General features: G+C 39.5%; 1 protein-coding gene across 1 annotated transcript; it reads left to right on the top strand.

The window, feature by feature from the left end:
• Positions 1-901: 901 nt before the first annotated feature.
• LOC130912330 (ileal sodium/bile acid cotransporter-like) lies at positions 902-10,453 on the top strand. The gene is made up of 8 exons (XM_057830349.1): positions 902-1,299; positions 1,772-1,890; positions 2,068-2,156; positions 2,238-2,413; positions 2,962-3,119; positions 3,428-3,499; positions 9,395-9,531; positions 9,668-10,453. Exons 1-8 carry the CDS (start codon positions 902-904, stop codon positions 10,451-10,453), a joined length of 1,935 nt encoding a protein of 644 aa, XP_057686332.1.
• The last annotated feature ends 3,033 nt before the right edge of the window (positions 10,454-13,486 follow it).

The following is a 13,486-nucleotide window of genomic DNA, read 5'->3' as shown; positions in this document are numbered from 1 at the left end:
AGCAGGCACGAACGGGAGATCTATGCCATTGAAGGCAGCTCACGGCCCGTGTCTGTGAGACTGATCCTAATGTCCGTGGTGACAGTTGTAATGTGTATAACTTTGACTCTGCAACATTCCAAACACTAAAGTGAAATATGTTAATGTAGACAATATTTGGCTTTTCTCAGAGATGGGTCGAGCAACACCAATACGCCGGTGCATGTATCAAATTCATAGTTCAACCCTAGTGTTGGTGTGTGTGTGTGTGATTGGCTCTAGGATAGGGACGTGGCCACAAATGAGAGATAAGATACTGTAATAACTTTGAGTGAATTTAAAATGAACCACTTGTACTTGAGTATAGATCTTTACACCAGCACTTTAAATTGAATAAAATTTCACCAATGTATTGAGTAGATATTTACCCCTGGTGATATCAGAAAGTAATTTGTCGCCATTTCCAAACAGGTTGTTGATGTACACATGCAGATACTTTAAATGGGAAAATCACAATTCTTCACTTTGGTTGAAGGTTTTTCAAACCTTTCGCTTGGTTTTAGTGCCCTTTTTCTTTTTTTAACAAGATACCCTGCTAGGTTTGGACAAGTCCTATGCGTTAATAAAATTTAAAGAGGCCAAAGGGCTTTTGAAGGAAGAATTGTGCAACCATAAACATCAAAGCTGTGTCTGTGTCCATGATCTTTGAACATTTACCCCATAAATAGTGTAACATCTTTCCACCAACTTTTCTTGCCACCAATTTTGCAGTTGGCAAACAAGACACAAGGAGCAGTGGCGTGGACAGATCGGATAATCACGAAAAGGAAAGGATTAAATCCAGCAAACTCAATGAATTGCTGCCGCATCCATCTTTTCTAACAAAGTTGGCTGGCAAAGACAGTTCTTTCACATTTCCAGCATGTCAAGCTTCAAGGAAACAACTGCAAACTTTTCTGCCTGCGATGATGATGCCACAATCTGCACCGGTGCTAACTGCCTTGTTCCAAACATTGACTTAAATGCAAAATTGAATCTGGCATTAAGTATTGTGTTCACTGTAATGCAGGCGATGATCATGCTTGCCATGGGCTGCTCTCTGAATGCCCATAAACTTTGGGGGCACCTGAGGAGACCCTGGGGCATCGCTGTTGGTTTTCTCTGCCAATTCGGCATTATGCCTTTTACTGCCTGTGCATTATCATTCGCATTTAATGTGCTACCTGTTCAGGCAATTGCTATCAATATTTTGGGTTGTTGTCCTGGAGGCGCCATTTCCAATATTATCTGCCGCTTGCTTGAGGGAGACATGGACCTAAGGTAAAAGGTTGTTATGTATATGTGTGTTGGCTGAATCAAAGCAAATTGTCCGATTAATTTGATGTACATTATTGCACGGCACTATGCAAAAATGTGGGACCATTCTTAGTGGATAAACCCCCCTCCCCCCAAAAAACAAAAAAATATATATGCCGTACTCGTACCCGTACAAACAGTACTCAATTTGGACATTTAGGGATGTACGTAGTTTCTAAGGCGTGTACTCACTTTTGTTGCCAGGGGTTTAGATATTAATGGCTATATTTTGAATTGAGGGGAAAATAAATGAACTCTATTTTATACAGTAAGCTGCAGACTGACTACTTTTCATTGTGTCAAAGTGTCATTTTGTAAGTGTTTTTCCATGAAAAAATATGCTTGAATATCTGCAGAAATGCGAGGGGTGTACTCACTTTTGTGATACACTGTATAAGCAAAGAAGCTTGTCACTGTTAACTTTTACTCCCTTCAGTATTACTATGACAGCATGTTCCACCACACTGTCCATGGGAATGATGCCACTATGTCTTCTCATATACACCTCCATCTGGACTTCGTCAGACCCCATCCAAATTCCATATGATACAATTGGTAACTATTTTACTCATGTTGATTACAGATACATCAAATACTTTTTTTTTTTGCATGAGGCAAGACATGTTGGTTTTGTTAATTACACTCACTCTTTTATGCCATGTCGGACATGCTTTGTTCTGGTCCTGTAAAAACAAAGACAATACAAAAGGCATGCTAATTGGGTTTCTTCAGGTGTCACTCTTGTGGCCTTCCTTGTTCCAGTCACTGTTGGAATGTGCATTAAACATAGATGGCCCCACTATGCTAAAAGGATCCTCAAGGTAAGGATTTGCAATGATCTAATACTCTTTTTGCCCAAACAAATCTATAGAGTAATATTTACTTTATGTGTGTCCGTTCAGGTTGGATCCATTGCAGGTGTTGTTTTCCTTGTCATCATTTCTGTGGTTGGGATGATTCTTTATGAGTCTTCCTGGATCATTGACCCCTACCTTTGGATAATTGGAACAATCTACCCCTTTATTGGTTTTGGGATGGGTTTCCTTTTGGCTTACTTTGTGGGTCAACCATGGCACAGGTATGATTACAAACATGTTGCCAACTTGCTCTAGTAATTCAAACCTATTAAAAGTATCTATCACAGTTGTAATTGTTAATAGAGGTGTACAATGTACAATATGAGTGTGATGTTTTTCTTTAAAAAATGTATGAAATTTCTGCGATATTTTCTCAGTTTATTTTTATTATTATTCTTCATACATTAGCCAAAGTTTATGAATGAATACTCTTTAAACTGACCGGTATCACAACCATCTTTCAAGGATTGTAATAAAGTGAAAATACTAGTAAATGCAACATAGTGATTCAAGTAACACTCATGTTTATGCTTATAGAATATATAAATGAAAAGTATTTCAAAGTGGATAAAATGTTACAGAATTTATCTATGTGCATGATGCAGGATTGTATCGTACAATAGACATTTTAATTGCAATTATGATCCATATTGTCAAATTGCACCAGTCTTTAATTATTAATAATGATTTGTTGATCACAAAGTATTTAGTGTACTTCTTCTCATTACAAATCCAAAGTAATTGTTATTCTGTATTTTGGGGTGTGTAGGTGCCGTACAATTGCTGTGGAGACAGGTATTCAGAACAGTCTTTTGTGTAACACAATTATTCAGTTGTCCTTTGGACCAGCTGAAAAGGAAGCCATGTTTGCATTCCCAATCATCTACAGCATCTTTCAGCTCATGGCATCTGTCCTGTTTGTGGGAGGTGAGTGTGAATGGGATATGACAGCTTGCAAGTTTGTGATATGGTGCCCTGTTTAAACTTGAAGTTGGCCAGTCAGTAATGAGCAAATGTGGCGCCTTAGTAAATATAAAAGTTAATGAAATGATGGGGGGAGCTTGTACCTGTTGACATCAGCTCTGTAGTTATAAGATTACAATTAAAAATATGGAAATCATATGCAAGGGTGTCACTTAGCTACAGTGAGTTTAAGGATTATGAACAATGTTAATGGCAATCAAATGATTATGGTGATGATGATACATGAAGAATTCTTGCTGTTTACTCCACAGGATACCAAACCTATAAAAGGTCAAATTGTCTACAACCAGCTGAAATAGAGAGTCAATTTCCATCATTGGAAGGTGGCTGCAGTGAACATACAAAATAGACACACACTCTTAATTGAATGAGGAATGAAATATCACTTTGACAACAACACCCAGCTCTTTCATATATGCATTTTGGTCAGCGTGCACCCTCCTCTTAATTATCAAATTAATTACCTTTCCATTATACTGTATTAGGATGGAAAAGTTAATTATCTGTATTCTCATGGAATTTTTAAGGAGTAAATTGAGGGTGCGACCCAAAAACAGCTCGGCTTCTTCCCATTCCTTTTCAAGCTACATACAGTATATATGTATTTGTGATTATTTTTGTTATGATCATCATTACTGTTATTATTGTTGTTGTTTTTTCTCCACTCTTGCTGTTGTATTTCATTATTACTGCTCGAAATAAATCAAATCAAATCAAATATAATAATCTTTTTCATGCTATTCAAAAATGTTTTATTTAAATTTTTCTGGTTTGGATTACCGTATTTTTTGGACTATAAATCGCACTGGAATATAAGTCGATGGCGATTCAGAGTTATTCAGAAAACTTTAGCATAAAGAGCATGCTAACAAGTTTACCAAACCATCAGTGTCACTCCAAAACACCAAAATAACATGTGAAATGATATAATAATGTGTTGATAATTTCACACATAAGTCTTTCACTCCCAGCCATTTTTCAAGATATCCCCTTCTGAACAGGCCATTTTCGATTTTTGGGACTGATATTTCAAGTGCCGCAGAACATTGTGTTCTATGGCTTCATGAACACAGAACCTACCAAATGACAGTTCGTTTCTGCTCTTTTTCATTCTTTAGTTATGAGCAGTATAACATGAGGAAGGTTTTGGAAAAGCTTGATTTCCGGACTGAATTCCAGGAAAAAAGAGCTTTTTTTGAAAAGATGTTTCAAGCATAACTTTGACTTTGACACTAATATTTTTTGTGCTTTTGTGACAGCTCTAATATCTAAACCATATTTTCCCACTACTGTACTATTTTTCAAAACATACACACTCCTTCAAAAATGGTCATACACCATCAAAAATAAAAGATTTAAATATAACACCACAAGCATTTTTTACAATGAGAAGTCAACTAAATGAGTTGGAATTGAGCTGCAACAATGTAAATGTACATTTTGTGCATGTGTGCACATACGTGACCTTGAAGTTACGCGCATGAACGCACACATTAAGAAATAAAACATGATGGCATTAAAATTGCGTTCCAGGTTAATCCTTTGTTGAAGAGTCACCTCAAACCCTTATGTAGCCTCCCCCGCAATAAAAATAAATAAATAAATAAAAGCAAAAGAAGTATTTAAACGTCATTGTTTACGAATGTGTTCCATAAGACATTTATAGTAAATATGTCTTTGGCAGTGATTGGAAATTCCAAATTATTTGAAACTAAATGAAAAACAAGAAAAAAAATCTGGATTTTCTTGGGCCCCCTCCCTCCTTGGGCCATGGATACAACGGGCCACCTTTCTGTCCAGTAGTACGGCTAAATAGTAATTCTTAAATACACGCCCATTAAGTAAAGTACTTTAAAAATTGTTGAAGAGTAACTTGGACCAGAGTTCATAGGAAGATGGTTGTGAAACCCTACAGACTTTAAAAATGTCGAGCCATGACTTTAGAATCTAACCGAAATATTATCTGAAAAGGATTCACAAGTAATGCCAGTGGTCAACTGTTTTGACCATGGCAGAGGCTCGTGCAGACCTACAGAAATAGGAATGTTCATGACGAAAGCATGAAAAACTAAACAGGATTTCAGGGAGCAGATCAAAAACGAAAAAGTGCACACTTGTGAGAAGCACTTCAAACCCGAAGATACTGAAATATGTTAGTACAGGTACACACTGTATATTTGCATGCACTGGACTGACAGTCCACAAACAAGAAGGGAAACGCTCTATTATTTACCTCATTTTCGATATTTTACAAACAAACGCATAGGGGAACTTCCCATAAATTGTCTCGTTTTCGTCTCGATTTGTGCACAACTGCACTTGGCTCACTTTTGTTTCCGCAGTCACATTTGTTCATTCGCCCCTCCCTGTCAAATTGGAATTGACGTCTGGCGCATCAATGGCAGACAATGAATTATCTACGAAGTGGCCAATAATGCCCTGAAACCAACAGGAAAAACCTGGAAATTCCCCAAAATCAACAGGAAGTGGCCCAGAAATGCCCTAAAATCAACAGGAAATGATCCAAAATGTGTGAAGTGACACTGAGATACCCCGAAATGTACAGTAAGTGACCCATAAGTACCATAAAATTACAATGACGTGACCCAAAATGCACTCTTTGACTTCCACTGACAACGATAGACGTACATACATTGACTTGGCTGTTAATGCTCATATTTCAGTGCCGTTGACAGAGCTAGATGTCCAATCCATTTGAAATTGAGAGGGGGTGAAGGAACATTCATTTGCCCCATCATTGTCCCAATGGATTGGACCACAACCATGTAGAAAGAGAGGTGCGACACTCTTTGATCTCGCTGTGGATGTTCACGTTGTTCATGTAGGTGTGTATCGTTCCAAGCACCAGCAGCATTGTAATGGTTTTCTATGGAACTGACTAGGGGTGTGACAAATTATCGAAATGGTGATACATCGTGATACTTTGTATCCCAAAAGGTTATCGATATGCGCCTGTCAAGAATCGAGATACCGTTTTAAAAAGTGGTCAATGTTTAAAAAAAAAAAAAAAAAAGGAGCCATCAAGTTGCTACCAAAATCTTCCACCATAATAGTGTCTCAGATAACTCTAAGGCTGCCATTGACGGTGCTCGACGCCCAATCCATTTCAGGTCACTTGCTGTTCATTTTAGGGCATTTAAATGTCATTTCCTGTTGAGTTTGAGTCGCTGCCTATTCATTTGGGTGATTCCCAGGTCACGTCCTGTTCTGTAACTCTAAATAAAGAGGAAGTGACCCATAAAATACCCCAAAATCAACAGGAAGTAACTGAAAATCAACAGGTAAATGACCTTAAATGGCCCAAAATTACCCCATTGCCGCATTGGCTGCCACTGACGGCCATAGATGTTCAATCCGTTTGAAGTGGGAGGAATGGCAGTGAATGAACGAATGTTGATTCGCTGCCACCCTCCCAGTTCAAATGGATTGGACGTCTACTAGCGATAAAATCATTCCAATTCACAGCAGAAACTTGTTTTTCTGTTTATTAGTTATTTGTAAGAAATCCTAGAATGATTTCCTGACCAATGTATCGATAATAGTTGTATCGCCATATCGTCAGATCATCGTTATCATGAGCTTTGTATCACAAATTGTACCGTATCGTGAGGTACCAAGAGGTTCCCACTCCTAGAACTGACAGCGGTGATTGCAACATTTATCGTAAAAATGGATAACATCACAAATCTAACTACTTGTTTGATTAAGTCTATATAATATAATATGTTGCAGCATTTGGATGCACCAATTGGTCCGAAAAGGGCTATCGCTTGGTTTTCCAAGTGGCAAACGCCGATTTAAGAAGAACAACAAATGCCGAGAAAAGAAATGAACTGGAAATGAACAGCTGCTTGTGTAGAATACAAGGAAATGGTATAACAAAAAACAAAACAAAGAACAATTACACATCATATAAATAGGTGTAAATGCAACCTTAGTCACCTCCAAAACGGGACACTTGATCAATGTAGTTTTCTTTCTGGCTCAGTTAGATAGGGCACCAGGCAGCATTTTGCATTTATCAACTAAAACAAAAAACATTAATTTAAGCACTTTTACAACTTTTTATTTAGATGTAGCCAAAAACCTGTGTTGGTTTTCTTGCCATTAGAAGTACTAACAAATTGACTTATTCGAGTTTTAGGTAAACCACTGAAGCATTAATCATCAAATGTTAAAATGACAAATGCTAGTAACTTCAACATTAACATGTGACTGCCACTATATACAACATCGCGTGTATATTGTAGGTAACCTTGTACTCCATCACCACCTCCAGTTGGGTAGGGTGTATCTGATGTATTACATTAATTTAGCTTTAAATCAGTCCATTTTTGTGTTCAATATCCTAGGAGATACGTATGTATGAAAAAAAAAAAAAAAAAACATGCAGAGCAAAAACATTAAAACATCAAACGTGATATAGTAGTATGTATGGCGCTGGCTACGTAGTCATAAATATTAGGTCACCTCAAATGAGAAACAAATGTGTAACTAAGTTTCATAAATGCTTCTGTTGTAATGACATTACACAAATAGTTTTAGTAGCTATTTAAGGTCGAAATTAAGGTGGGTACCTCAGGCAGCTACCACGTTTTCACAAGGGTTGGGAATCTCTGGCATGAAGCCGATTCGATATGTATCTAGATACACAGGTTACGATTCGATTAAAAAAACGATACATTTTTAAGGCCGAGCGATTCTATACAGTTTAAGAACGATACGGTTCGATACAGAGTGAAAACGATACGATCGTAAACATTTGTTGTGTGTGTTCGTACAGTATTTTAAAAATATAAAAAAGACCACATTTTTAATAGCAAAATTAAACAACAAAATTTCATAACAATGTTATGTTTTATTTTTTTTATGAGAAAAAAAATAAGGCTTACTATATGACCGTCATTTTGTTGGATGGGATTGATAATACAATAAAACTCCAGTCACAGACAACAATAAAGTGTAGTAATTAAATTACTGTATTTCCTGGTGTTTTTAACACAAGAGGTAAGTAATTTAAGAGCAAACTTTCAACGTAAACATCTTACAAACAAAAAATATTAATTATATGCAGCAGCTCTTTAAAAAAAAAAGAATTAAACCTGCTCGTGTTATCATAAATAAATAATAAATTATGCTTTACGACTGGTATAATTGGGGGAGTAAAAACATGCAATTTTAGACAGACAGGTCAATAATCATTACTTTAACCAAATACACAGCAAAGTCATTCACTTATGCCTGTGCTACCTCATTTTTTTATTGCTCATCACTGTCCATATCTTTTTTGAAGGGCAGATTTTTCTTGAGGAAGATCAACTAATCCACATGTTCATGTTTAAGTAGACTGCGTTTCGTGGAAACAATATGCCGCCCTTTCCAGCATTGTTTTGGGTTATTTCTCAGGGTTAAAACTTACGATTTCTGTACCGCTCCACACTTCACACAAGCTCTGTCCCATGCGAACAGATGTGGCTGCCTTCATCACTTCAAAGTCCGACTTTTGTTTTCCTGGGTGCGTTGAAAATCAATCACAGCACGTCGCTGCCGTCTGTGATCACACTGTCCATTGTTTTAGCATGTTGCTTCGTTGCCACTACTAGTTTCGTTTTGGGCTGTGAAGAAATTGCTACGGAGCGTGCGTTACAGTGGTTTCGTTAGCTCTCGCGTTGTTATGACACGCCCGTGAAGATGGGTAATGACGGCGACTAGTAGCGGTTCTGCCGAAATGCATGGGAAGTTGAGGCAACCACGACTGTGATTAGTGCTTGTCCATATTATATCATGCGTGCGGTCTCGAGCTAAGTGTGCGATGTGTGGTGAATGACGGGCCCTTGTGTCATTCACTGAATGACAAGTGCGCTTCATTCACTGATAGACACAAGCGCAGCATGTGAAGTACAAGCTAAATTATAATATTAAGCAATGCATTGAACTAGGCATTAGAAGCCGATTCTTGTGCTCGCGATAGCCGAATTCTATCTCTACTATCGGTTCACTGAGTATTCAATGGCTAATTACTGTCGAATGGTAACTTTACTATCGATACTTCTGTATCTCTCACCTGGAAAACCGGATATCCGGTCGTATCGATTTATCGTTCTCAAGCTTAGTTTTCACGTTACGCTTGATTTAAATTTAAAAAAAATATATATTTTTTTTTCTCTAATCCAATCTTGCAATGTGTGAATGCAAAGGTGCCGTTGACAAGCTCCTTCTGTCCCCCACACTGGACCCTCATCAGTTTGCCTATAGGGCAAACCGCTCCACTGATGACACCATAAACATTGCACTCCACAACGCGCTAGGCCACCTTGAGAACCGTGGGACCTATGTCAGGATGCTCTTTCTGGACTTCAGCTAAGCTTTAAATACCATTATCCCGGAAGTTCTAGTGGAGAAACTCTCTCATCAGGGGCTATTCTCTGGCATCTGCCACTGGATTATGGACTTTCTATCTAACCGCCCAGTCTGTGAAACTTGGACACCACGTCTCTTCCACTCTAAAGCTGAGCACAGGCTCCCCTCAAAGATGTGTACAGAGTCCTCTAATTTTCACCCTCTACACCTCAGACTGCTCACCGACCCACATCTCCAATAAAATCGTTAAGTTCGCCGACAGCACAACCTTGGTCGGCCTTATCTCTGGAGGGGATGAAGTGGCGTACGGAGAGGAGGTTGAGAGACTGGCAGTGTGGTGTTCGGAGAACAACCTCCTTCTGAACACCACAAAAACTAAGGAAGTCATACTTGACTTCAGAAAGAAAGGCACACACCCAGCACCACTTGCCATCAATGGGGAGTGCGTGGAGAGAGTCAATTCTTTCAAACTACTCGGGGTGCATATTTCCGACGACCTCTCCTGGTCTGCTAATGCCAGAGCAGTGGTAGAAAGGGCCCAGCAGCGACTCCACTTCTTGGGAGTGCTCAAGAAGAACCACCTGGAACAGAAGCTGCTGGTGTCTTTCTACAGAGCCACGGTGGAGAGCATACTGACCTACTGCATCACAGTGTGGTATGCTGGTTGCACAGAAGCAGACAGGAGATCCTTACAGAAAGTCATCAACACAGCCCAGAAGATTATCGGCTGCTCTCTGCCCAGCCTCGAGGACATCGCCTCCTCTTGCTACCAAAAAAGAGCTAATAATATCATGAAGGACCGCTCTCATCCTGGCCACCCCCTCTGTGACCTGCTGCCCTCCGGCAAACACTACAGGTCCCATAAAACAAGGACTAACAGGCTGAGAGACAGCTGATTTCCCAGGGCCATTACTACCCTAATAATGCACAAAAACTGAACTCTCCATAAACGCTCTTCAACTGGTGTTTGTGACCTGCACTAAACTGTGAACTTGCACATTACTATGTCAACTTTTCTATTTATTGCAAACTTTTATTCGCATTTCATTCTTGTTTTGCACAAATGACGCTGCTAACTTCAGGACCATATTGCACTATTCCTGTATTGAACATACAGTATTCAGTTCAAGTCAACTATAATTACTCACTTACAGACCTAAAGTATCTATTTTCCTATTATTTATTCTTTTTTTTTTTTTTTTAAATTTTTATACATATTCTTATACTGGAGTGCCACGTCAAATTTCGTTGTTCACAACGTTCTTGCTGACAATGACAATAAAGTTCTATTCTATTGAATTCTATTCTATTCTTTAAAATTAAAATTACAAATTTGGAATTCAAGGGTTCCGACCTGTCGGTGATCTGCGCTTCACTCGCTGCAGCATCCCTCCAGAAGACTCTGCTGTCTGGGCTGAGCTTTCTAGAAACTGCTAGAAAAAAAAATACACACTGTATGAACTGCGGAGACACTGTACTGCATTCATTTTTTTCCTCATAAAAGTCACTCCTACCTGGAACTTCTTTGATTTTTTTCGTAGAGAAGGTGCCCTCTGATGCTGTTCTTTCTGGTCTGTGAATTAGGGAACTGATGCTTTGAGGTGCTGTCGGAAGTGTCAAGGGGGCTAGGCTGCAAAAATTACGTTTAGATCCAGTGCGGTTCCGTATTCATTGCAGTGGTTTTAATCTTCATTCTCTTTTGAACCCAATCATTCTATTTTATGACCCACTTGTCCTCGGTTCGGCCGGTGAAGGGGGGTGCTTTTTAAGATCAGGGTACAACTATGGGTAGGCTACATACTGGACTAGTCGCGGACGCCATGCTGATTCCTTTTAATTAGGTAAAAAGAACGACATAATCTGTATGAATCCACGGTAAGAATTAGTTGTTTAAATTACTACGCGTCCCTAAAGTAAGCATCAGTGTCCTGCACGGTCTTCATCACGGCCATAACATGACGTCACTTACTTGCTGCTCTGCCTCAACAGCTTCCAAGACGCTCGTCCATTTCCATGGAGACTCACCAAAAACCGAGCTTCTACCGTCACTTAGCGTCCAAACGAAGTAAAGCGCAACTTTGTTATAAGTGAGAGGGAAATGTTGTTTTTCTGCCCCTAAAACTGTCCTTTCGTCAAAGCTTGTTTCCCCCGCGTGGGCGACAGGGTGTTTGTTGGAGCCTATTTGGCCTTTCGAAAATAAAATTTAGAGAAACAACCGATTCATTTGAAATGAAAGGACTTAGCCTCTGTTGAAAGCCTGTATGTTTCATTCAAAATCCTTGATAAAATGGAGTGGATAAAATGGAGCAGAGAAAATTTTGAATATTATTGAGGACAGTAGGCCTAAACCAGGGATTTCCAAACTTTGGCTTGCATCCTCGTTTTTATTGTCCCACAGTCTTCTTTTCCTCTCGGCTTTTCCCTTCAGGAGTCGCTACAGCGAATCAGTTTTCTCCATCTAACCCTGTCGTCTACATCCTCTGCCCTCACACCAATTACCTTCATGTCCTCATTAACTATATCCATAAACCTCCTCTTTGGTCGTCCTCTAGACCTCCTGCCTGGCATATGCAAATCCAGTATCCTTTTGCCAATATACCCACTATCTCTCCTCTAGACATGCCCATACCATAACCATCCATCTGGTCACTCCCAAAGAAAACCTCAACATCTTCATATCAGCCACCTCCAGTTAGACTTCAACACTTGATCGTCACTTAAACAGTGCTTCTCCATTAGCTCAGGGGTTAAAACCTGACATGTTGAAATCAATGTGGGAAACTGTGTAGACGCTCAGTTGGATGAGTGATACTAGTAATAGCAGAGTCTTCATGAGTCTCATTCTGTCATTGTCATGTTCTATACGTATATAATATATATACAGTGTGGCAAATAAGTATTTAGTCAACCACTAATTGTGCAAGTTCTCCCACTTGAAAATATTAGAGAGGCCTGTAATTGTCAACATGGTTAAACCTCAACCATGAGAGACAGAATGTGGAAAAAAAAAAAAAAAACAGAAAATCACATTGTTTGATTTTTAAATAATTTTTATTTGCAAATCATGGTGGAAAATAAGTATTTGGTCAATACCAAAAGTTCATCTCAATACTTTGTTATGTACCCTTTGTTGGCAATAACGGAGGCCAAACGTTTTCTGTAACTCTTCACAAGCTTTTAACACACTGTTGCTGGTATTTTGGCCCATTCCTCCATGCAGATCTCCTCTAGAGCAGTGATGTTTTGGGGCTGTCGTTGGGCAACACGGACTTTCAACCGCCCTCCACAGATTTTCTATGGGGTTGAGACCTGGAGGCTGGCTAGGCCACACCAGGACCTTGAAATGCTTCTTACGAAGCCACTCCTTTGTTGCCCTGGCTGTGTGTTTGGGATCATTGTCATACTGAAAGACCCAGCCACGTCTCATCTTCAATGCCCTTGCTGATGAAAGGAGTTTTTCACTCAAAATCTCTCCATACATGGCCCCATTCATTCTTTCCTTTACACAGATCAGTCATCCTGGTCCCTTTGCAGAAAAACAGCCCCAAAGCATGATGTTTCAACCCCCATGCTTCACAGTGGGTATGGTGCAATTCAGTATTCTTTTTCCTCCAAACAAGAGAACCTGTGTTTCTACCAAAAAGTTCTATTTTGGTTTCAATTGACCATAACACATCCTCCCAGTCCTCTTCTGGATCATCCAAATGCTCTCTAGCGAACCGCAGACGGGCCTGGACGTGTACTTTCTTCAGCAGGGCGACACGTCTGGCAGTGCAGGATTTGAGTCCCTGGCGGCGCATTGTGTTACTGATAGTAGCCTTTGTTACTGTGGTCCCAGCTCTCTGTAGGTCATTCACTAGGTCCCCCCGTGTGGTCATGGGGTTTTTTTTCTCGCCGTTCTTGTTATCATTTTGATGCCACGGGGTGAG

The sequence above is a fragment of the Corythoichthys intestinalis genome, chromosome 1 (genome assembly GCF_030265065.1).
Source record: "Corythoichthys intestinalis isolate RoL2023-P3 chromosome 1, ASM3026506v1, whole genome shotgun sequence".
In the NCBI taxonomy this organism is placed as follows: Eukaryota; Metazoa; Chordata; class Actinopteri; order Syngnathiformes; family Syngnathidae; genus Corythoichthys; species Corythoichthys intestinalis.
Note: the sequence above shows the minus strand (reverse complement) of the source record. Positions and strands in the feature narration are given on the sequence as shown.